At 35.5% G+C, this 27,684-nt stretch overlaps 1 protein-coding gene across 1 annotated transcript in view; it reads right to left on the reverse strand.

Annotated features, from left to right (window-relative positions):
- ARID5B (AT-rich interaction domain 5B) overlaps nt 1-5,853 on the reverse strand; it is a 127,717-nt gene extending 121,864 nt beyond the window's left edge. The window contains exons 1-2 of the mRNA XM_053451208.1: nt 5,796-5,853; nt 5,283-5,537 (exon numbers count right to left, since the gene is read on the reverse strand). Of these exons, the coding sequence (XP_053307183.1) occupies nt 5,283-5,537; nt 5,796-5,816 (276 nt within the window). The 5' untranslated portion in view covers nt 5,817-5,853. The remainder of the gene's footprint in view (nt 1-5,282; nt 5,538-5,795) is intronic.
- Between the last annotated feature and the right edge of the window lie 21,831 nt (nt 5,854-27,684).

Below are 27,684 nucleotides of genomic sequence, written 5' to 3' on the forward strand. Positions count from 1 at the left end.
AAAAAAAATACGATACGGGGCTATAAGTGAAAAAAAAAACTTTAAAAAATGATAGAGCACTTTACAGCATTTTAAATACCTATCAGTTCCCAACTTAACTGCAATGAGATGGGATCTTATCTTCCTTTGAGTTGCTGAGACTGTCTAAAATATCATTTGTCATACCTAATAGATGCCGTTAACAACATGTACTGTGCAGCCAAAGTAAAGTGTAAGTGACAAATCAAATAGCGGCACCTCTGCAATTTTCTGTCTTCACAGCGCATGTTTAAATTCATCTTTGGAGTTGGAAATCAATGCAAATAAAGAAAAAAGATAAAAAGTAATGTATAAATTACAATTTTCCATAAATTCACCTTTTGCATTTGGAGCAAATATAAACCATCCAGAAAGCAAGACATATTAGGGGATTATTTGGGTTGTTATGTTACGTTATGTTACGTTTAATAACTCCGGCAAATTGTTAATAGTGCAAAACCACAGATCATGATATATATTCCTTATGGCTCTTCGTCTTAAGGTGCTGGTTTGCCATAAGTGACAGTTGAGGGTCTCAATGCGTGACTCCAATATTTTCCAATATTGTTTGCTTTGAGTTCCACATAGGGTGATAATTGAGGCGTATATAACCAATTCCTGTATTTATATCACAGGATCTGCATAATTATTCCTCCTCTGTAAATTATTGCTCCCAATTTGTAACTCACTGGTGATTGGTTCAGGCAGTCTTTGTAAGGGGGGACTAAGGACAAGGGTGATAAATTCAGGAGAGAATGCTAATGCTGGGGGGGGGGGTAAAATATCAGCTGACCTGTAGTATCTCCTGAACAATACTGATTAAAAACAGAAAGCACATACGGTACTTTAGATAATGTTATCACATAACCAATATATGTCATTTTAAAGAGGTCGATGTCACCAATACATGTCTAACTGGTCATCAAAGTAAATTTTGAACCTGTACTATGAACAAAATGGGTTTACAGGCTCACTTTCTCTTCTGTGTATGTCCATTTTATTTCACTAAAGTTCAAATTCACAGGAACAAAAAAAAAAAATGTTGGATTGTCTTACAAACTGTACTCATCCAAGAATCAAAATGGCCAAAATAGTACTTGGACTGAAACAGCTTTGTATTTGAAGTGTATTGTAACAAAAAAAGATTAAGTAAACACCATGTGAAAGGGCATGAATAAAAATAGCATGAAATAACATAATGTGCAGGGAACATATTTACGATTGCAAAGCCAGTAAGACAAAAAAAACATTAAACAGAATTCAGGCATATGACACCAACAAGCCACTCTATGAGCTCATACACATGCGCAACTGTTTTGAGTTTTGAGCATGCTCAGTAAAGAACATACTAGACATGAGCTGTTGGCAGAGGCCATAAATTATCTGTTCCTCTCACATTGTATATAGGGCCTAACTTATGCCTGGCATATATATATAAATTTGAACAACATGTCCTCATATAATATGAGTACATGAAAAATTATACCCATTTTGAGGGGTTAATTTCCCATTTAAGGGACACCACAGCCATCACATGTAGTTTAATGGATTTTATAGCTGGTGCTCCCCTATAGATTTACTGTCTCTGTGTTCAAGGCCAGCCAACTCCAGCTTTGACTCGCACAAACATACCAGGGAGATCTAAGAAGACTCACGGTGTGCATGCACAGAAAACGCTCCAACTAATTTAATTGGAAGAACTTTTCTTACAACTTACTGACTCCTTTAAGAAGACCAAACCAAAAGTGGTGTACTGCAGCTCTGGAGCTGCAGCTTCTTGTAAAGGGAAATGTTTTCGTTTTTTTTCTCACAATAAACAAAAGCAAGAGTACTTTGATTCACATTCTTAGCTGATGGGGCTCCATGAGGTCACTGTAGAGTTCCTTCACAAAACATGCATTGGTGGTGTGAAGAACATGGTACAACGTTCCTATTACAGTATGAATCGCATTTCTTGGAAATGAATACAATCGTATATAACTTACGCTGATGGATCTCGAGGTTATTAACAAACCCAATATATACTGCCAAACTGAACTCAAACTGATGCGGTGCCAAATACAAGCACTTGATTTGAGTTATACAGAAGAAACATAGACTGGCAGATTAACACAACATATGCCTAGATCCCAATTAATATTTTATTACATTTACAGCTAAACATATAGCACTAATACACATTAAATATTTTAAAAAAACTCTCTGTTCTATTTAAGCACTTAAATATTTAAAATATGTCTAAAAACAGTCTATTCTACATTAATAGCATAATAATAGCCAAGGGGTTAATACTGCCATAAAGATGATTGTCCCCCTTTATCACACTATAGTATGGATACTGCAATATGCCAGACAACGCAGTCATCTATATTGAAATATTAAAACATCTCTATTCACTGGTTTTACAACAAAACGAAGTCTCCATGAAAAGGATATCTCAATGGCATTTGTCCACTAGACCGTAAAATTCTATTAACAGCCATAAGCCAAACTGACCCCATTACCATGAATAAACATGACATCCTTTATATAACTAGCAATAATTACATTCTGGGATTATCAATATTACGTGCACCAAAATAGCCAAGCCTGTGAAGGAATGCTAAATAAACTGTATTTTTTTTTTTTACTGTAACTAACTCAATGAGACTTGTAAACATCACATTAATCCAAATTGCTAATAAATCCATTTCGATGTATATAAACATGTTAATAGAAAAAGTAAGAATAAAGTCCATTTTTCTCGGTGAGAGTGTTATGTTGCCCTCTCTAGGCCCTGGCGTTAAATGTTAGTTTCAGTAGGCTGTCTGCCAATGAGGTAACACACTATGCTTCTGCTATTCTGCTAATGAATGACTAAATCTGACCAGAGGGGAAATGACATCATCAGGGTGTAAAAACAGAAGAGAATAAGGAAACTTTCTACCTGTTTCAATTATTTAGCGATATTATCCTGCACACCGCGCAGAACTTTTGCATAATATTTCACTTTAAGTGTCATCTCCTCCCCTGAAAATAATTCCAAGCAGCTAAACCAGTTACTATGAGTCACTTATATCTTAAACAAAAAAAAAAACAATGACATAATTTTCTATTCAAAAAAAAAAAAGATGTTTGTAAATATTGATATATATAAAAAAATATATAAAATATATATAAAAAAAAGAAATAAAAACACACAACTTAAAATTAACACATTAAGCACTAACATGTCACTTAAAGAGTTAAAGCACAATTACAAAAACAGTACATGCCAACGCCCTTTAGTCAGTGGGAACATTCATAAGAATCTGTACAGCACTACAGATCATGTTGGAGCCTTAACAATCCAAACACAGTATTAGTATGTTTACGACACAACCATGTTATTGTGGCAGAGCAGTTAAAATATGATCTCAAGTCTGTATTGTGTTGAAATGTTTCTCAGCTTTTGAAATTGATGCAGTTTCAGTCCCTAATAAAAAGGCTGACTCATTTCCTTGAAGTGGCAAAAGAACATGGATGATATTTATACTTCTTTTCTTGATATTTAATCCTTCCCCCCTTTTTCCAGATCACAGACCATGTTGAAGTAATAAATTTGAAATGCAAATAATAAGTACTAGTAAGGGGGGGGGGGTATATGAAAAGATGGGGGGGGGCATAGACAGCTGCACAGGAAAGTTAGACAGGGGGGAAGGGGACAGGATCAGATCTTGCAGAAGAGGTCAACCTGCTAATGTTTTTTTTCAAACAACCTTTTTACAAGTTGCAGAATGTCAACTTAATATTGTTGACATGAGCTAAAAAAACCAAAAAAAAAAACCTTTGAAACAGAAAGCAAATACACATTAATTCAGCCATATGGGGAGCTAAGCAGAGCCTGGAATATTGAAGCCATTAAAATCATGTAATATTAAACTGTAATACAACACTAGCTTTTAAAAAAAAACTCCAATTAAAACCATTAGATTGACTTCAGTAAACTGCAGTTTGCAAAAAAAAAAAAAAAAGCAGGATGACTTCAATTTAGCCTTTGGACAAGAGGTCTAAAAACTGGATAAGCAGGGTGTATTGTAATAATGAGGTTTATATGATTTAACATGCAATCTATGGCCATAAATACAGTGCTCCCTGTACACACCATAAAAATAGTTCAGCAGTAACATATTGCAGGCATCTGAGTACAATAGCCTAGCATAATTGCAGTGCTACTTAGAATTAGAGATCTGGAAAAAATACATTGTAAACCAATCATGCTTTTGATGATTTGGGGCTATTATCTGTAAAATATCAAGTGCAGAACAGACATTTATTCTGACATGCTGATTATATATATATATATATATATATATATATATATATATATATATATATATATATATATATATATATATATATATATTGTACATTACATGGTGCATTTGGATCTATGATCAGGAAATAGAGGGTTAATTTATGACATAATGGCAATTAGCCATAAATATCTTCCAATCAGATGATCATTGTAATAAATAATCTGCAGCCATCGATGTTAAGGATTAGGCTGTTAATGCTTAACGTGTTTGTGCTGGTTATATGACTGTTTCATTTTTTTTTCTTTTCGTTCCAATACGCCCATACAGATCTGCAAGTTATTTAAATGTATATATTCCAGTACCTGTCATTTATCACTTTATTCAACACGTCTTTTTTTTGCCAGTAAAAGAGCTTTTGATCTCACTCAGCCTCCATTTCGTAATTTCCTCCCTCTTAAAACATATCAAACACAGTGCTGAGATGGTAACAATATCATGATCTGCAATAATAAACCAGTGGGGACTATAATGGATGCATTAACAAAAACACAGACATGTGACTGATACCAAACAATATAACAACAAGAATCAAGACCCCCCCCCCCCCTCAAGAAACTACAACAACCAAAATGATCAGATTCTATTACAGATTGGTTATTATTTGATGGTGATGTGTTAATCTCACCTTGAGAAGGGGGGGGGGGCTAACAGAATGGTAAAAACAGCAATTCTGTAAATGCCTTTTATATATGTATTATGTACATGAAGATAAGGATCCCCCCTTCTTCCTAGTCTTGACATGATCAGTAATTTGTGATCCCAAGAAACAGCTTCCAGCACCAAGACATTAAAGAACTCTTAAGAAAATATACTGTACTGCAGCCTCATCTGCTGACAGTGTGAATCTCGCCCATAGACAACATGATCGCAGGCAAAGAAGCAATAGGGGACAGGAGCTAGATTACACATAATAAAGGTTTCGATCACCTCTCCATGATCGCTGTTTCTTCCCTGGGGGGTATCTTCTGGAAGGAAATAAAGTTTGGAGCTGGATAAAAGTTGCTTGCTAGTCCTCTCTTCCCACAACAGCTGGAGCTCCGCTATGCAAATCGGATCTTCTGGCTTGCATCTGACAAAGAAAAAGTCTCCAAGGGACAAAATTCTTGATCTGTCTTCAAGGTGGAACTGAAAAGCCTTGTAGAAAATATAAGGTCCGTGTAGACCACAGGCTGAGCCGACCCACTGTAAAAAAAAAAAGAGAGAGTGAGAGAAATGATCTATTAAAAGGTGAAGATGATCGGAGACTCTGAAGGACAGGATCGAGAGATACATTGTATCACTAGTGGAATGTTGACAATAGAAGAAATCAAAATATTATTTTTAGGTCCATAGGATAAAAGTTTGGCTGAAAGTTGCTGGGTGTTGTTATTATGATGAGGGGGTGCCGGGTTCCCCCCCTCCAGGGTGCAGAAGGAGCCATGAAGGAGCAGATGATAATACCTTGAGTGAGTTGGGCTCCATCTCGACGTTCTGAATTGATTGAACTCAACATTCTCTCCAAACTTGTTGGCTTCAATGGATTGCTCAGGTCCTGGCAGGTCGAAACCACAGCGAAACGTCTCGTCAATATAAAACCCCAAATTCACCTTAGAGAGCCCATAAAAATAATAAAAAAATCACCCTAATATTTCTCAACACCCCCAATTTTATTAATCTTACAGAAAAAAAAACCCACTCGGAAAAACACGACCTCGAAAATATAAGAACATCGTCCGCCGGTGCGATCAACGAAACGCCAGGGCTGTATTTTAATATAAACCATAAAAAAAATATTCTAACGCTATCGGCGGTGAGATATCGGAATTTTAAAGCAAAACGCTGCGAAATTATGTTATTGAAAGGGCGTGGGTTTTTTTTACGCCCGCAAAGACGGTGTAGTTGTTTTAGCGAGCGGACAGGACCTGCGTGTATATGTATAATATAAAGAACATTTCCTGCAGAGATTCAGGGGCGCTCTTCTTTCTCATTCTCTTTAGCAGATCGCTTTTATTAGACATGCAGATTCGTTTGATCGTTAAATTACACTCCTTCACTGCCATATTTTTTTTATTGCTAGAAACATTCAAATAAATTAACGATCGCTGCTTGTGTGCAAAGAAGAAGAAGAGGAGGAGGAGGGGAGGGAGGAAAGGAGTGTTTTATTATATAAACATATAAATATTAATGTATCCGTGTTCTTTGAGGGCAGGAAAAAAAATAGACGGGGAGAGGGGGGGCAAAAAGCAAAGATCACGCGATCATTAAACCTTATTGAACAGCCATATAATTTTATTTAAAGGGAATGGTAGAATAAACGATACGTGATCAATCATTTAGTGCGAGCGAAATATAATCTGCCCCTAACTGGGAGTACTGGGGATTTTATTCTCACTGCTGTCTTGGGGTACATTCATCTATTAAAATGATGAGACAATATAGCTAAAGCAAAGTATGTAGCCATTTACATATATAAACTCTGATGTGTTATAATGATTATACTGTGTTATTTTAAATATAATCGAAATATCTATATTCGATTAAATATATAGATTTGTCAAATATATATATATATATATATATATATATATAAAATATATATATATATATATATATATATATATATATATATATATATATATATATATATATATTTGTCAAATGAAACATTAATAAATAAGGGTAAGTAGACTGGCAACAACTATATCAGCAATTGGAATGTCATTCTTATTTCCCTGACACAGACCTTAGCCAGGCCTGCTATGTTGGGAACACCTAGTGGCATGTCTGGGGTACTGCGGTATCTGTCATCTGTAACATGTTGCCCCTATCATTAAAGAGTTAAAGTGGTAGGATGTTTTTATGAGAACTGAATAAACAGTTTTTTTTACCCATAAATATTTCCTCTCTGGAAATGTGGTCTGGTTGTATTTCTATTTACAATGGTTCTTCCCAAAGTCACTTGATATTTATGCAAATGTCAATAGCATATCATATAGGCTGGTCTGATAAAAGTGCCAAAGGGGAGTATGTAGAATATAAGTACCTGGAATTAAGGTGAATTGTGTCAAATGCTGGTGGGCATCAATGAATAGAAATAACAGTGTCAGCTCAACCAGCCACATTGGGTATTTATTTATATGCTGTTTAGACCAAGGTCTTTGCAACTGGAGACTCAATTGGCCTTAGAATATCCTTAGATGTAATATAACAAAGTCTACATTTAAAATACATCTAAATGACTTTACTGAGAGGGAGGTAGATTAGTGGAACAGCCTAACAGAAGAAAGGGTAGGGGTTAATACAGTAAGGACATTTAAACTTGTATGGGATAGGCATATGGTGATCCTGAATCTAAGACAAGAAAAATGGTCAGAATCCACCTATCCACGCCTGCCACCCCTAAAGTTGGCAGTTATGAAAATGCTGTTGTGCGTCAAATACACAATAATTAAACATGTAAACTAACAATGTAAGTCCCACCTTCCCTTAACAATTAAATCAAAAATGTCAAGAGTTATTGTGATAACAAGATTGAATACATTTAGGGTTTTGAGAAGGTATTTCAAACAATAACTCCAAGAGACTCTTTCCTTGAAAGTAGTTAAGGCAAATTGTAAGGCTATTGAAAAGGCAGGGCCATGAACTATGATACAATAAAAAAGCTTTTAAATGTATATATTTATTGTTCCTAAGCCCTGGAGCCTCGTGGGTCTCGCATGAAGCTGACTTATTATGCAAAGACGAAGAAACTTAAGAACATTGGGATAGTGGCAAAGTAGTAAAAAGGCATCACAAGGTAGTAATTTTTTCTGTCTACCACCAATCCATAATGGTAATTTATGAAGTTGTTATTGTGTAAAATATTTTTTTGGGTTGTTGAAATTCTCCTTTGGGAGCCCACGCCCTATGTATGTTTAACATACATGAGCTATGACAGTTAAAACCTGATCGCAGGTAAAATGACATGATGTTGAAAGTATTATTTTTAACACTTTCACCCCCAGAAACAGGATATTTCAAAGTGAAGAATCATTTCAATGAAAAATATATTCACATGGATGAAGATGTTACCAGCCAGGGAGGAGACGGAGAAACATTAGACACAGTGACTTGGGGTATTTATTTTTTAATATATTTTCAATAATGTATGGATTCAATTTTACTGTGATGGAACTACAAGCGCTTGACATCTGAACCACATCTCTGAATGAGCAGAAAACAAGATGTGGCTTGTTTCTTCCATCATGAAGAGATAATCAAAAGAAAATGACATAGCTTCAAATTACTGAAAGAAATAAATCCTCAAGCACAAAGGGAGGTTTTAGAATGCTTCTTACCATTGTAATAATTCAAAATGTTAGTATAAGCTTTCTGCAGTAAAACTGGTTCTGGCTAAAAAAAAAACACAAGTAACTCATTGATCATATTGATTAACACATTAGCACATTGATACATTGTGAGAAAAACACCATAACGTTTGCACTTGAGTCATTAAATGAGGTTATTAATGTAGTTTTATTTTATAGAGTGTTCTTCAACGTGTGACATACACATTTAATAATAATGTGCTGTATATGACAGTAGCAGTTACAAGTGGAACAGTAGTAACCAGCAGTTTGACCCTATGACATGATACCAAAACCACTTCCTGTTAATGATATTGCCACATATATTCAAAGGAAATTGAATTAAAAGCTATCTGATGTAATTTTAGAATCACACTCCAAATACAAAGTAAAAGGTGAATTCCTGAACCTTTTCTCTTTATGTTTTTCCGTAAAGGTGCTTCTATTTGGGGATATTCATTTAATTAATTATCTCAGATAATAGGGAGGGATTTTCATACAGGAAGTTAAGATGGCTTTGTCCATGATATCAGACCAGGACTGGTGCCTGGTGGGTCGATGGCCAAAAGCACCCCATACTTAGTATGTTGCAGTGTGTAGCCGCAGACCGGTTACATAAATATGTAACGATGGCTATATATATGTAATATGGCTGCACCTACGTCATTAGCGTACTTGGGAACTCCCAGGGTATGACCTTGAGTCTTAGTCTGAAACCAACTCATTCATATTCTTCACTGCTGTGATCATATATGAGACTCCCAGTTGTTCTTTTACTCCCTGTATGTTATAGTTGATATCCCTGCTTGAATGCACTTCAATTAAGTGTATCTTTAAATAATGGCAAGTCAAGGTTTCCATGAGGGCTAGTATTGCAGCCATTGGTTAACAAGTCACTACACAGAATCTGCACTATTAGCTATTGAAGGGTTAATAATTCAAAAGTCTCAGGGTCAGGTCAGGTATGGTCATTAGGCAGCGGCTGACCAGGCCACCTCATTATCTCCATTCAAGCCCTGCATGGTTTACACATACGTTGTGTTTCTATTACACTTATATCCCTTATTTTAATTTATAAACTGCATAAAATGGGATAATTTATTGTAGTGGCTCATTAATGTTGAATTTGGAAAAAGTGACAGATGAACTTAAACACTTCTGACTTGTGGTTCTATGGGATAAATTTTTGTGTGAAAAAAAGTTCTTGTAATACTTGTAATACAAGGATCAACTGGATAATGATCTCTAGCTCAAGGAATTTGGAGAACTGTGGACCATAGAGTTGATATTCTGGAGAGAGATCACTGTTTGAGCTAATAATGTGTGGCTTTAAAGCAGGTCAGCTCAAAAACCTCTTTTATTCATTCCCTGTAGATTTTTCAATGTTCTACCCACTTCTACCTTGGCAAAATTGTGCCAACTGGGGTCTTGTCATCTGCCTTTGTACTTAAGGTAAGGTGTGCACCAAGGCCCTGCGCATGTCTCTTCTTTATGATAATATCAACGTAACATTTTAATTCATTTTAATTAAAAGCAGTGTTTAAAATATAAAACTAAAATACTGCATTCTATATACTTGTGGAAGCCACAGTGTGCATAGCCGAAGATACCTGAGCCCTAACGGTGAACATGATGTGAAGAACTTAATTTCATTGACTGTTGAGAATCAAGCTCGTGAGATACTTTAAAATGGGCTACTAAGTTAATATAATTCTAGTACAATGTTTATGGTGATCTTACCCTCCTTTGGATTTTGTATGTGGTTGACATCATTTGGTGTGACATCAGCTTAATAAGCATGTTGGTCATCAATGTTCTGGATGAACATTTGTCACAGCATATGATGTAACAATCGACTAGGTTATATCCAACATTGCATAAATATGAAGCCACTTAATATATTTCTGAATCGCATTCTGCCATGGTGATTTGTCAGACATCCTTTTAGATCTTATCACCCATCTTTACAACTGAACAAATCATATCAGATACTTATGGCAAGGACACACAATCCAGAGCTGCTAATCCATTGTACACCTATATGACCTTTAATTATTTCCAAGATGTTCTAGTTGTTTATGCACTTGATGCATATGGATTTACGTCTCATTTATTCAGAGCTGCAAATGATGTGTATTAAAGGACTCCAAATGTGTGTATTCCAAAGAGATGACATTCTCCAGCTAATCAGTCAGTTTACTGTTCAACAAATGCAGCAACATTAATGCAAAAAAAAAAAAAAGAAGAAAAAAACCTAGTTGAAAGCCTCAGGGCATCTCCATAAGTAGATACAGTATTATGCCATTTTTTCAATGCTTAGCATTTTTCTTCACCAGCCAGAAATCTTTTTATTTGAAGCTCTTGTCTCAAAATGTCTTTTAAAGACTTTATGTATAATTGGAATCATTGTGTCAGTGCAAGCTATGCTGAGCTATACAGCATAACATGCTGCGTTATCGGTCCTTTAAAAAAATGTTCTTTTTCTGTGATGTTAGCAATTTCAGCATGACTGCTTAATATATTTGGACATCTGTAGCTAGCAATTAAGTCCATATATTTTACACCTAACACCGCTGCCTACATTTACACGTACATTTTCTATAATAAGGCTGTAGGCTGATAGGAGGCATTTCTTTCTTTCTTTCTTTCTTTTTTTTTGTTTAACACAGAAGTCTGTTTGAAGAGAAAAGATGTCTGTTTTATTTCCACCAATATCATACTGTGTGCTAATGAGCCCGTGCATTAATTGTAGCGCTGTCACAATTAAAATTAAAATGACTCCCTATAAAAAAAAAATTAGCCATTATTTAAACTTTAAGTGCCAATATGCTAATATCAGTGAATTAAATTAATAAAAATGCAGCGGAGGGGACACGACAATTAGCAGTTTTGCTGTGAATGGACAGGAAAGGAAAAAAAAAGGGAAGGAAATGACAAAATCACATAGTTCACTTAATAACAAAACCATTGCACGAGTAGCAATATTTTATAAGTATATTATGCTTTGCATGTTAATATCAGCCACTATGTTAGCACAGTTATAGGAACACAGCAAGGTGACCTGCACAATTAGCAGAAGGTCATGTGATATTTGGCCTCGGTGGTCTCTGCATCGGTTACTTGTAATGGTTGAAGAGAGCTGTATTTCATAGTATTTCTTTCTGATTAAATAAAAACATAAACCGTTGAATACAATACATGTGAATAAATACTATACACACAAATAAGCCAAGTGATTTCTTTTTTACCCCTGATAGATGATGCAGAACAGGCTATGAGCAGACAAGAGTATCTCTAATTTGGAACAATTAAAAATGTAGCTGTCTAGTGCTGAGGAAGGTGTCAGTTTAATTGAGTACAAGCTGAGGAAAGGGTTAAATGTAGGATCACTAGCGTTAAGACTAGGTCATTCACTAGGTCATTCACTTGTTATTACATATGGAAAATGGAATCATATAGTTTAAGAGTGTTTAATAACACACTGTCCATATTTATATAGAACTTATATTGTAGTGTATGGGGTATGGCTTTAAGGGACGCATGCGTTAAAGAAACTGCATCTCTTCACTGTCTCAGGCTGCCTTTTAGACAGTGAATGCATATTAAATTACTTTGTAAGTACTTTAATATGTCTTAGTTATGCCTGTCAAAAAATTGACCATTTGCCTTTAGAAGAAGCTGCAGCTCCTCCATTGTCCAAAATCAATGGGAGCACTTTCTATGCATGCGCCAAGCCAGCACTGGAAATGACTGGTAGTAAATATATCATGTAGCAAGAGATGTGATCAGCCAAACAGCTGGGGGTCGAGAAAGTTCTGTGTTGGGGACATCATGAAACTTTATAGGGACCAGTAAGCTATCTTACGCATTAAAGTGTCCCTTTAAATGGACAGGTAGACAGATTTTTATTATTAACCCCCGAGGTCAATGCTTTGCTATAAAAAAAAGAAAATTAGAAAAACATGCCAAACGTGGGGGCCTCACTCCTAAGGAATGCAACCCCTTCCTTCCTAAAGGCTTGCAGGAGGGCTAAGTCTTCATGGCCCCTACCTGCAAGGGAAAGGACCACTGAAAACAGGGAGTGGGCCACCTATAAGGGCTACCTAACTCCTCCCTCACCAGAAAAAAAAAAAGGGCTCTTTAGGGAACCCGCTTTTCGGGTGATTCAAAATTTCCGTGACTAAATCCGTTAACTGTGAAAATAGGCTGGTGTGTTACAAATTATTACTTAATTACATGTAAAAATGTTAGGCAAAGTCTATTAACCGAAAGTTAGAACCAATCACGCATGAAAAACATATTAGATATTGTCCATGCATTATAGATGTCCATTAGTATAGATGGGTAAAAACATGATGATATTAATAGCAACACAAGTAATTTATTGATCACGAGCTCAACATTGTAACTTCCGGTGCATCTTATTTAATAACGCAAAGCAAGTCCAGATTAAGCGTAAAACCGACGTAAATAGCATGTTAACGAACTTTTCTGTATGATGTATGGGTCCATTAATTTCTACTAGTGTCTTCAGTAATCAAAACCAATGCCGGGCTTGTGAGAATGTAGCCAATAAACAATTTCTCAGAAATATCACTTTTGGAGCAGATTGTAGATGTAATGGAAAACCCATAATGTTACATTTTATGTAACATTTTTATTGGGCTTTTCTTTCGGCGCATGCTATTAGGCACCTGTAATTTATCTACAGAGCAAATATCTATACAAAGAAAAAGTTTCAATTAAGATAAGTAGATTGTATTGAAAGAGTTCTTTGAAGTAATGTAGTTAATAGGCTGTTTGATTTCTGCTTGTGCCAGAGTAATAACTGTATTCAAGGCTCCATCAATCACCGAGCAGATGTAAGACATCAGACACTGACACCCAGGGGAAAAGAGACAAACTCCTGCAGTGCAGGGTCTCTCTTAATGTAAAGGAAAGACCCATAAACAGATTGAATAGAGCAGCCAATGCAATCAGTTCAGGAAAGTTATGTCCTTGAAGATGACTTCATTTGCCTATAAAAACCAGTTAGTGGATAGAAATAGCTTAGCAATAATTAGCTGCATTGTTTATCTATTAACTCCATTATGAGGCTGCTCTGCATAATAACCTGCATAATAAAACATGTACACACATGCATACACTGCTTTACATTCTGCATTCCTGCTATAGGAAAAGAAACGTACGAGTAGCTTTTTTTTTAATTTGCTATCAGCGAGTACACCCACTTAATTGTGTGAGCTAATGAATTTGAGTAAGGTGTGGTCTTACAGGTAAGAATGTTTTCTATTTAATGTCAGGTACATATACTGTATACGAGATAATCAGTGGATGGTATATATATATATATATATATGAAAGTTGAATATTTAAAATATTATGTTTATTTTTATATTCACTACATGTAAACACATAGGTAGTGTAATTATGTAATTATGTCATATGTGTAGGCTTATATGTCTATATCTTTATATATATATATATATATATATATATATATATATAGATATGTATGTATATATATATATGTATATATATGTATGTATATATATATAATAAGCATTTTAGTATTTAATATAATTGATTATATATGCTCATAATGGAATACATTACAGGAATTGATTTAAAACACACATAACTGTAATAAGTGTTTAGAACAAGAAATCTCTTATCATTCGAAAAAGCAGCATTTTTTGACCTTGACTACAATATGCTTCATGCTTTAGTTCTTTAGTCAGCGGTTTATCTGCTAATTGCTACAGTCTATTGCATGTGGCTTGAATCTGGAATTGAAGTCTTTTTATTTTTTTCCCACTGGTGAGTGATACACTGGATAAACACGGAGAGACCCAAGCTATATTTTCCCCCTGCTAAGAGCACATTATTTTACCAGCAATGTGTATTGAGAAAGAAGGCATATATTCCACGAGATATAAATCACCAGATCTTCCTACCTGCTATTGTGCTTTTACAGCAGAATTTTTTAAGAGTGAAGAAGGGATATCATTCACAAATTGCCTTTATTTAAGCATTTTCAATGTCACCCCACACTGCATTTTGTCATTACTCAATAAATGCAATGGAACACAAATAAACTGGCCACCGCAGAAACACTCAAAGTAAACTCGTTATGCAAACGGTGCTTGACACTGGTGTGTAGAGAATCAACAAGATCTACACTTGTGCAAATATACATCTAGATCAGCAGAAAAATAGATATTACATCCAGTGTCCTTGTTTGCTCCATGAAGTCATCAACCTCAGAAAGAAACATGGCTGATCATTATTGAGAGCAACTTTCGTTGGTAATCAATACATTTCTGCAACTCTACCTAAAGTAGCAACAAAAAAGTAAATGGACCCTTTGGAATTACCAGTATTTATGTATAAATTTGTCTTCAAAGATTTGATCTGTTTTAACTAATAACACACAAATAATTATTTAGACCCAGTTTATAGTTGATAGTGTACATATATATGATCACACTGTGTCATCCTAAATAACTATGACTTACGAAATGTGCTCTACAAAAACTGGTTCTCAAAAACATATTGTGTCATTAAAAGCCTAGATCCTAATTACTGCCTGCTGGCCAAAATCAGGCTTTGGTACTTTTTGATTGATTGTATTTGGGCTATTTGTATGCAGTTTTGTTTTCTGAGCGCAGTTCCCCTACTTGTTTTTACTACTTTATCTACAACTTACTTTATTATTATTTATTGTTTTATATAGCGCCATCAAATTCCATAGAGCTGTACAATGGGTAGACAGTAGAGGACCACATTGGGAGAAGGTTGCGGGTGCGGGCGGTCTTGCTGGGGTTTGCGGGCGGGAGCGGGCGGTCAGGCACTGTACCTGCGGGTCCCGCAAGGCTGCCTTCTCGCTGCTCCCTTACAGTGTCTCCTCTCTTGCTCCGCCCAGGAACAAAACGGAGTCACGTGATGTGACATCACTTCCCGTGACTCTCCCTTGTTCCTGGGCGGAGCAAGAGAAGAGATGCTGTGACGGAGCAACTCGAGGGCAGCCTTGCGGGACTGCGCGGGATATCTGCAGTTCAGGTAAGGAGGTGGGCTTAATTGGCCACAAATGTGGTGGGAGCGGGCGGGAGTGGAACACCCACATTGCGGGAGCGGGCGGGATTGGTCAAAAAATCTGCGGGAGCGGGATTAAAAAAACAGTCCCGCGCAGGGCTCTAGTAGACAGGACATAACAAGTAGTATGTAACATAACAAATTGACTAACAGAGACAACAGGAATCAATATGTCCTTAGTAAATATACTGTATATACAGTATATATATATATGGGTATATATACACCCTGGGTCAAATACATCATTAATAGCAACAATGGCCTTGTAACTGGTTGATCTATGTCTTTAAGTCATAAGTCATGGTTATTTAGGATAAAAAAGCAGAGGCTCAGCACTTCAATGGTGAGTTTTCACTTCTCTTTATATAGTGACAATATTAACGGTAATCTGGGTCTAAGATCTCTATAGAAAAGTTTCAGTTGGTAAATCCAGTGTAGCTTTTTGACAAATTTTTAATGTCCCGTATTTATAGCTCAAAGACTGTGATGAATGAGCTGCTGGGAGATCTAACATAGAATTGATGATTTTCTTGTGGATTTGATAAGAAGATAGCCTTTTATAAAACCATAGGTGATTGATAGCCTCTTTTGCGTGTTTCCATTACTGTTGAACATTGTTTTTAGGCAGACCAGGGCTTAAAGTCACACCAACAGTGATTACAGGTAAACATTTAGGGGAATAATGCTTTGTTGGTACAGTTAAATGTTGTGCAACATGCAATATAATGGGGTTTATGAGCCATCTTGACTAGTAGCACGGTGTCAAATTAGATTGTTAGAAAATATATGACTATGCATACAACATGTATGATTATATCTATCTATCTATCTATCTATCTATCTATCTATCTATCTCAGTTTTAAAATTAGCATAGTTCTGATTATACATATTACTGTTTCAGTTAGAGTTTAGCACACAGTGAAACTAAATGAACAGCTTCCCATTAAATACTTAGAGATATAATGAAGCGTACATAACCGTTTAGCAGACCAGCATTTCTAGACTAAGACGTAGAGAAGCAGAAGAGAGACCTCAAAGGTCCTTCCTTTATGAGACTTGAGGAACTTTAAATACGCAAAAGATAACTTTTGATTATTCTGTAGAAGGCATTCAAAAAAGTTCACATCGAAATCTAAAAGAATTGCAATGTATTTAATAGGCAGACCAATAAACACTGTATTACTCTCTCTCTTAATTAAGTAGGAACCGATATTTTTTTTTCTTTAAGCTTGTCTACTTGTCTATGCACATTGGCCTCACGGTTCACGCAGTTTATTACTATAAAAATAATTCATTTGCGGGTTTACATCTTCTTAACACACATACATTAACCAAATAAACAAACACAAATATATATTTAAACAAAACACTGTGGGAATCGATGAGTATTTTATAAACTGTCAAGACAGGAGGGAACATGCAAGCATCAACGCGTCCAGCCATGTGAATATTTGCATTTGCATTTAAACGTGATTTAAAATGAACCTCACAATATTCAATTCATTTTAGTAAAATAAGTGTCAGATTAATATGGGGTTTTCAATTGCCCTTTACGCAGGGAACACAATAATAATAATAGCGAGAGATATAGTCTGTAGGCCAGAAGTACGGTAGCTGCTCCCCATTCTCTTGTGCTGCGGCACACAAAGGGTGTCTGGGGATTAATTAATCGCCTAAATTAATTTGTATTGAATGCTAGGAGTAGCACAGTATTAAATGGGCATATAGTTACCAGATATTTGTGTACAGCCAAAGATAATGTACATAGCAACCGGAAACGAGACTCTTGCGTTTATCAGTTTTGTTATGTGTGAAGTCTTTTTAAGAAGCGGAGGAATTAGGCCTGGTAGATAATTTGACTCAAAATACAGAAAACGGTGCGTCGTTTGAGAAAATAAACAAATGAAATGTTTGATATCACTATTTTGCAATTGTTTTACTGGAAAATATTTTATATTTTTTTAAAAACCCAGTAATTAAAATGATTATGTAATGCAGTAGAACTTAATGATTTTTTTTAGGAAAACTGGGGCTTATTGCTAAATTCGTAAGGGTCACATCTCTTCCATGGGGCTTCCATTTGATTGTTTATATCATATATCTCTTTATTGCCACATTACAATTAAAAATGTAATACAGGAATATCACATTGGGCTCTGATTAATGCCAAAACATACCTAAACAGGCCAACTTCCCTCCCCCATCAGCCTAAAGCAGAATGTACCCATCTTGCCCACCCTTATTCATCAACCTTAACACAAGTATCTGTACTGTAGTAAATGTATCCCTTCACCACCACAATAGATCATATTTGTAAAATGAAATTCAGGGGCCAACCTGGGCATGAATAGTACATATATATTTATATATAATGGGATACAAGGTATCTTACAAATAATATCTTACTAATTAACGGTATGTAGTAAATGTGGCCTTAACGGTTGCTTCTGCTGGGGGTGTTAGTGACATATCGCAAACCTGAACGCATTGTCTGGATGTAAAGGTTTGAATAGTGATCTTATATTTTTTTCCTGCCTTTGTCCATATCCAATTTGTTTAACATTAAGAATCCTTAACTACCCACAGAGCGATGCATTTTACAACTGAAAATATGTGCTCATGAAAAGCCATCAAAGATTTAGTGCTAACAATACAATGTTCTCTATATTTTAGCTGTATGGAAAAAGTATGATGTCATTTATCATTTTCCCAGCGTCCTTATTTTTCTACTTCAGAATTGCTGATCTAAAGAATTCCATGTTAGATGTTTTAGAAGGTGTAGTTTTTCACGCGGTATTCATGTCCATTCTGTTTGTCAGGCTCAGATCGGAACTTTACAATGTTATTGTTAAGGTCAGCGAATTATTGATAGCCGCTCTTTACAAGTACCGTTCTCAAAAAACCCAAGAAATCTGGAAAACTACTATATGCAAAACCTTAATGTATTTACCATTTTAAGAGAAGGATCATTAGTCATGGTGACACAGCTAAAATGGAAATTGTATACTTAAATGAATCTATAGGTAGTGTTTTCTTTTTAATCTATGCATCTTTTATTGGATTTTGGAATGAGGAACTTAAGCTTTAAAAAACATAATGCTTTCTCCCATCAATATTTTCCTATAAATATAATCTATATGTTTCCATTTCTGTCTATTTTTATCAAGGATGATCTTAAGAGCTTCACTAGCTATATTCTCATGTTCCAAGTGCAAAACTTCCAGCTTTAAGCATTCTTGATACCTGTCCGGCTATTAGGTGGGCTACAAAAAGTGGTAAAGTGATGGAGGACAGCAGTTTCACCTGGATTCTGAAGCTATTGTTTGATGGAGTAGCCCTAAGGGCTTGTGAAGTATTTTTAAATAGACGCATTTTATAGATGTGTGTTTCCTTTTTCTGTTTCACCTTCGGATTGCAATCGCTGGGACCTTGCAGTAACGCGTTTGCATGGAGGCTCACAATGAAAGTATGTATCCATGAAGTGGTCTATGTCCTTGGGGATAAGGTTAAAGTAGCAGGGATGCGCAAACAAGGGAGCAAGGATTCTCTAAATTGCACATTGCATTTCTATATTTACAGCGGAGCAGTATTTTTAGACATGTCTGTACTGATAGAAGAGTATTTCATTTCACCAGTTTACCTAATAATGGATGAGGTTATATGAAACTATCCATACCAGAGGGTGAGCTCAGGACAGGTAAGAATAATTGCATTGCATTTCTGTCTATCATCTTTAAGAACTTAGAAAATGAACAATAGGACATACAGTTGAGTTAAAATAGACCTTAACCAATAAATCTCATATTCCAAGAACGGTTACTTGACTTAAAAAATAAAAATACAAGACTTTTGAACATGAATGTTAAATCCTTAAATATTCAATCCATTTGTTTTATGCATATATTCTGATAAATACCCTAAACTACCCTAAAAACAATTGCATTAATTTATTTAATGTGTTATTTAGATTTTATTGTGTGCCTTGTGTTCCCCAATACATATCGAAGACTCCAATCCACTCATCTTTGTTGATGTCAGCCCCTGGCCTTTCTGATCTGGTGGCTCTGGGCTAAGTGGTGAATTGAACAACCGGATAGCATGCACTGTATCTGTTCTCTCTGGAACTGCGCATGTGCAAATGGAACACACGGAAGCCAAATGATTGTCATTTTCCAAGAAGTGCCACAATATAATTGTAACAGCACCAAAACATGTATGAGAAATGGCATAGACTTAAAAAATAACATGGAGGCTAGAAAATATCTATTTAATTGAAAACATGAACCCACAGATTACCAACTGGCATTGAACAAGTAAAAAATATGTCTGTTTGTCTTGCCATTGTTTAGAGAGCTCAAAAGTGGGTGTAACAGATGGTGGACCCCCATTAAGGAAGATTATTGGGGCTGCAGTTTTACAGTGGTTAAATTGTAATGATTTAGTGTAGTATAGTATAGTAAGTTGAAAAAAAGTAATATTTTGTATTTTCACCCTTGTTTGTGTAGTAAGAATGACTCTCTGTCATGGGTGGATCGGGGGGAGCACAGTTTTACCTTACATTTACCTTTTGAGAATGTAACAGGCAGTTTTTAGTGTGAAGTGGTGTATGACATGGATCAAGGATCAAAGATCAGTGTTATTTCATGCAGCAAAAAAATGTTAAATGCAATTCTGTGGTACAAATACACATTGGTGTCATTTCTGAATCATACAATTTGGTTCAAATCATAAAGGCTGATTTTACAAGTTAAAATTTTTAATTAAGAATCATAATCAGTCTTATACCTCATGTTTTACTGTAGCTATCTCGGGCCTACAGAATAAAGACTATTTGTAGTAGTAGTAGTAGTTAGTAACAAAAAGTGTGAAGATTCTGCTTAAAACTATGAGTTGCCCAGTTACCTAATCAGCATGTTCAACATACATCATATATTTTTGTGGTTTTAGGTGTTTAAAAACAAAATTTTACATTTTCTTGAATATTTCAAAGCTGAAAGTAATAATCAAAATGCATACCAAGTAGCAGTTTACTTAAGTTGTATTTCATTTAAATTGTATGATTATTATTAGTTAATTATTTTTTAATAGGATCTGTACTATGAGTTACTGTTAGGGAATATTATTATCACACCCTTATAAATTCTTAAAAATAAATAAATCTGGTAAATAGTTCTAAGTGCCTTTTTAGTGGTAAATGGTTCCATACAAATAAGTATCAGCGCAATAGAGCATTTTTATACATATAAGGGCTTAATAAAAGCGCCGTTTTCTCAGAGAGAACAGGGAGTGGGAATAGTGTATACATAACTATTTTTATACCGAAATATCTTTCCTTTTTCTGCCTCACTAATGAATTACAGATCAATGTTTCTTTAGGAGATCTTGCTTAATCTCCTAGTTTAGTAACCAAGCTACATAGATCTTAAAAAATATACTGCATTCTTGTACAACAGCGTGAAAAAACCCCCCACATTTCAGTAAGCCAAAACCCTGTTAATTATATTGTGTTTACTGGAAAGGTAATCCTGGTGCCATTTATTATCATAAGAAATGTATTTTAATATCAACTCAAATTACTGTGAAACATAAAAACAATTACACTTTCAACAGTAATAAAGAAGTTACATTTTAACAACAACAGTTACTTTGAATGGTAGATACCAAAGCGCTAATATGTTCCTGTAAAAAGAAACATTATTACAGGTTTACCTTTGATGGAAGAATTATCACTCTTATCAGCTGGCATTTTAATACAAACTTTGTGGGACACACACATGAACAATATTGACAAATTATACAGCCGTACACAGTTATAATTATTTATTGATTGATATAGCGAGATAATATTCCACAGCATTGTATGTAAGCAGGCCATAACAAGTAGTGCATCACATAATAATTGGGACTTATAGACACAAAAGATGTGGAGGGCATATAGTGTAGGATACGTTACATGATAGGTGACAGTGACAATGTTTGAGATGGGTCAGTCACATAAATGTATGTTAAATGCATGATATTACTGGACGTGTACAGATTGGCCGAAGAGTATGGTAGGAGACACCTGATAGCAGGAGGTGAGGCGGGGGTTAACCTGTCAGTTAGTAGGCATTCTTGAAGAAGTGGGTCTTAAGAGATTTTTGATGGACTGGAGACTAGAGGAGTATCTGAAAAGCCAGGGTAGGGGACTCCAAATAATAGGGGCAGCCACTGAGAAGTGTTAAATACACAGATGAGAGGTAAAGAGTATCTGACAGACGAGGGTTAGCAGAGGGACTGAGTGGGTATATTTTGGAGATAGGGGATGTAGATAGGGAACTGCTATTAAGAGCTTTATAGGGGAGAGTCAGGATCCTGTTACAATCTATTCATAAAGACACTGACATAGTGGAGACATGTTTAATAAATAAGTTTTAAATAAAAACAATCAATAAGTGGTATTAGAAAGATGGATAAACCTGGCTAGAACATTCATAATGGATTGTAAGGGGGTAAGATGCGGATGAGGGAGACCAGCTAAGGTCCAGTAGCTTATAGACAATAATGTCCTTTACTTGAAAAAAAATTGGACCAATACCTAAATGTGGAGCAATCGCCAGAAAACCAATGGAATATTATTAGGAATTAGCACATTGGCTCAAAATTGCCCTTTAAAAATATGACCAATAATATTAACACCATTTTGTATCCCTGCTCTTAATCTCTGCAAAAGATTCAAAATTCACAATTTATAGACTGTCAATGCAATAATATGTAACATCTCACATACTGTATAAACTACATATATTTTCACATACGGATATCACTGTATGCATGGTTTTAGAGACTAGAGTCACATTAGATGTTTTCCATGTCAAATTACAAATAACACACTCATCATATTAAACAGAATTCCATGGATATTATAATTTCCATGATAATTTCCATAATAGTAAGATTTGTACAAACGGCAGTTGCATCATAATCTTATTAAGAAATGTACATCCATTTGCAATAACCTGAAGGAAAGGCAGTGAAAGTGTTTAAATATTAATTATGTGGTGTTAGTAGAACAAGATTACTTAGGACCTAGTCCTATAAAAATTAAATAAGAATAAATTGGACATATCCTTCTAGAATAGGTTAGTATATGAATATGTGTATTATTCCACGGCAGATGGGCTGCTAATGCATGATTTAGTAATACATTGCATGCCCTTGAGGCAGTGGGTAGCTTAAAGCAGAGATCCACCTTAATCATATCAATGAGTTCATTAGAAGCATGCTTTACATTTAATGAGCTGATTTCAACATTAGTCTGGAGGTGCAGCGTTACAGATTCCGTTATTAAGTATAATTTACCAATTCAAGTACATAAACTTCCTTAAAGATATTTATTCGTTTTTTTTCATTTAAGTAAATAGTATTTCCTACACTGACATTTGCTTCGGTGCGTATATACAAGATGCTGCATATTCACACATAGCGGTAGTACATGCTTATACTTCCATGCTCATTCCCATCAGTAAGAGTAGCAGCAGCCAATCACTTCTGTACATGCAAACTATCAGTGTTCATATCATATACATGTGATTGGTTGCTGTTACTCCCATTGATTTCAGTGCAAGACAAGCTTACACTGACTATTGCTATTGACAGTGCTATTGAGCAATAGGTGTACTGAAGAATGCTTCCTGCTCTCAGTAGAGGCAGCTGAGGGAGGAGTTAAATGAGACAGAAGCCTAATTTTCGAACTACAAAAAAACTAAAGAATTGCTGTAGCGATTTGCACACAGTAAAACTGATTAATATTAATTTAACATGAAAATATGGCTGGCGTGTTGGACTTAAATAACGTGACACACACTAGAATTCGAGTTTTTATGGTAAAAGTGTGATTGAATAGATGAGTGGGCCGAGATCAGCACTCTAACTTCCCACAGTGGATCCAGGACCCTGTCTGTACAGCAACAGGCTTTGAGGAAGGTATATTACTAAATGGGCTATAATATATGCATGCTTCACAAGTCTTGATGGAACATTCCTAAACACTGACCCTTGACAAATCCTTTTTTTGCTTATTCCTATTATTTAATAAACATTATATTTCTTCAAGCCTTTATCATTTAGCAAAATATTTTTAACTCAGCTGAATGTCGTTATAATGACGTTTGTGCATGCGTGAATAATACAAATGTGCCTAAGGTGTTAAAAAATACACTAGGACTATTGATTATGAAAGCTTGTTTTTAAAAGTGCTAAAATTTAACAGAGATAATTGCCTTGAGTTTAAAGAAGTTTTTCTCTTCTACTCCCCAAGTCAGAATTTAACCATATAATTTGTAACCATATAATTTTTTTACCATTAAAATGTATCAGTATCCCTCTAAAAATGTATTTAGAGCAGAGATGGGTAAAGTAATTTTCTAATTTATTCACTGGACATGGTTTTTAACATGTTGTAAACACATTATTGTATAGTATATTTTTAATGTAAAAATGAACATAATAAGATTAAATAAATGCCCACCGAATGCAACATTTATCTAAAAAGTCTCATATATTTGTTTTTTTTCAGTGCAGTGATTTATTGCATTACTTCAAATGACTTAGAACATTGATGTATGATACAAATAAGTCTTTGCAAATATGTGTAAATGAGATCTAATGACATTCTTCAACTTGTATGGTTATATACAGGGGTTGGGATGCTAAGGAAAGCTTTAATTTTTCAAAACATTATGCAAAATTATTCCAGCCTTGAAAACACACACTTACAATGTGTGCTCCACGCTGGGCAGTGTTATATCCGAAATGCAAGCTTTGCATATAGTGCCCACACTGAACAATAATTCAACTTAATGGATGTGATTTAGCCAGGAGAGAGAGAAGAACACTATTAACCTAGCCTAGCAATAATAATGAGCGAGCTCCCCAATACAGCTGCTTTAATGGCCATCTGGGAAGGAAATTGTAAGGGATTTGCTAGGTATTATTATTATTATTATTGTATTATTAGTATTATTACACAAACCATGGCCACCTTTATCATCTTATTCTTCATATCCTGAAAAGAGAAAGACATTTTATATTTAAAAAGGTAACCAGGGATAAGAAAAGAGTATAAATAAGAGGACCAAGTTTCAGACATACCAGAACAACACGTCTCAGATCAGCATAGACACAGACAGGATTGAGGTTCATCAGTGTCATTGACTCTACAGGGTGCATTTGATACTTAGCATTGGTAACAAATTTACTTTACTGTCTATTTTTCCAGAAAAAAAAACTAAATTCTGTAAACCCTTAGACCGTCACAAAAAAAAATATGTGACTGCTACTTATCAGTGCCACCACTTCACTGTGCTAACCAGTTATCACATATGTGAGTGACACTGAAATAGTTAAAGCCTACTAATACATAGTAAGAAATGATTGACACATTTTCTGTCTCTTTGAGTTGATCCTGTGTCCCGGCATGCAACTGACTTTCTTTCTTCCTGATTTGCTAATCATCTGGTGAGTTTCTTTATTGTAACATTTAAAAATTCTGCAAACAGGAAATAAAATAATGTTTATTTTTTTAATGAAATGTCTAAAACATTGCCATATAAAGGTACACACATGCAATAGCCATGTTTTCTGCAATATACAATTAACTATTAAATATGTGTGCAATTAAAATAGTCATTTTTTTTCTACAAATGAATAAAATAATAATTCATGCCTACAAGTGAAAGGATGATGGGTGATGAAAAATATGATGAGCAATTTCATGATTTTTTTTCTTCTTGCTGAGGTAGCAAATGCTAGATATCTCACTAGTCTTAAATTGCAAGAAAAAATAAATGATTTTTAATCAGTTTGACATTTACCTAATGTAATACAAGGGCACTCCAATGATTTTTTGTCTGTAGGGCAGGGGTTGGGAACCTTTTTTCTGCCAAGGGTCATTTGGATATTTCTAACATCATTCACGGGCCATACAACATTATTGACTTAAAAATTAGCCCCACATTGTGTATTTATCCCATCAGACAGCCCTCCCTTTAGTATTGATTTATGTGGTGCCCCCAGCCAGCTTCACTTGTGAATGAACGCATCATTGCCCCCATACCCTCATGTATTGCTTCAGCCAGCGCTATATTGTATATTTATCCTCCACTCAGCCAGCAACCCCTTGTGAATTAATGCCACCACACCCTCGCATTTTGCCCCAAGCCAGCTCTACATTGTGTATTTATGCCTTTATGCCAGACCCCCCCCCTTTAGTATCATGTCAGCCTTGGCACCCAGATTGCATCCACAGGACCTGCCTAGCACCCAGCATAGGACTTGCCATCTTTGCCCTCAAACAGCCTCCCTGTGCCACTTACACATTCATTCTATCACACACACATATTCCTTCACCAATTTACAGATATTAATTCACTCATTTACAAATATTCATTCCATCATCTACAGATACTCATTCACAAATATTCCCTTATTCAGTTACTCTTTCATTCACTCAATCACACATACTCATTCATAGACCCTCCTCCACAATTTTGCAAGTGAAATTCAGGAACTAAGACACTGTAGTTTAGTATAATAACCGATGGCATGTTACTACTTAAAACAATTAAAAAAGGCAAAATCAAATTATCAGATAGGTTAAGAGGATGAATAAATCAAGCTATTTATTAACATATATGCAGGAACAGTAGTACAAGATATTCGAATAAGATGCAGCAATCCTATTTTACTTCATTAATTATCTGCAGCTTCTAGTGATTTACCTAAGGGAAATACCCCCCCCCCCAATGTACTCAAACTAATAAAGTGTAATGTGTTTTTTTCTGCAAGTGTAAGCTATTGAGTGTTTAAAGCACACTATTAAGTACAACAACGGGGATAATTGCAAAGTTATACTATAAGGTTAAGCCAGGCTTGGACAAGTTACAGCCAATTGGGTATTGATGTATCGCAACTCTCACCACTCTGCCACAAAGTCTGTCTGAGGATGATGCAAGTAGTTTTTCAGCTGTATAATCCTGTTGTAAATCATGCTATGTCATCTACTTGTTTACCTGAGCATTTGAGAAAGTATCACCTGGGGCCTCTGGGTAAATATATTCCAGACGGGAGCTCACTTGGTCTAGGTAAAAAAACGTACTTTATCCGCCAGGTATAAAGAATAACAAACTAGTACATATCAACAAAGTGGATTTGATGTCTCGTTTTTTGCATTAGTGAGGGTGAAGTTGGAGAGGTTCCCGGCTGGAGATGCTCCCTGGTCGGATGGAGGAGTATTGAAAAAACTGACAGAAGCACCTTTTTTCTATAGATGTATTCTAGAATCCAGCATTGCAGATAGTTGAGGTAATTTGAGTTCAGATACAGGAAAACCTATAAAGTTTTAAAGGTTTTATCTTTTTGGACTTTGTAAAGGATATGATTTTTGAATTTTATACCTGGACTGGCCATCTGGAACACCGTGCAGATGTCCAACGGGCCACTGGTAGACATCAGGTGCTGGAGCGTGTGGCCAGGAGATGGATATGCCTGGCCCCATGCAACGTGAGCAGAAAAACTTAGTGTGTGACCGCACATATCCAGTTGTTGTCGCAAGTCCAGCCCTGTATATATTTTTATATATATATAAGTAGAGAGTAGGCACCTAAGTCACTTTTTATTGTTCTGTTTAATTACATGGTATTATTATCAATGTTTCCGTCGTAGGTAGAAAATCTAGCAAATTTGCATTATCAAGGCCTCTGTTTTGGATTCTCCTGCACATTTGATTTCCTTTTATACCATTTTATGATGAATGTATTTACATCAAACGCTTATAGTAAATCCTAGGACTGAATTTGAATTTTAGAAGCCATTTAGCACAAAGCCCATCGGAGCCCCCTTTCGCTTGAAATGAAAACATTGACAGGGC

Source organism: Spea bombifrons, chromosome 11 (genome assembly GCF_027358695.1).
Source record: "Spea bombifrons isolate aSpeBom1 chromosome 11, aSpeBom1.2.pri, whole genome shotgun sequence".
Classification (NCBI taxonomy): domain Eukaryota; kingdom Metazoa; phylum Chordata; class Amphibia; order Anura; family Pelobatidae; genus Spea; species Spea bombifrons.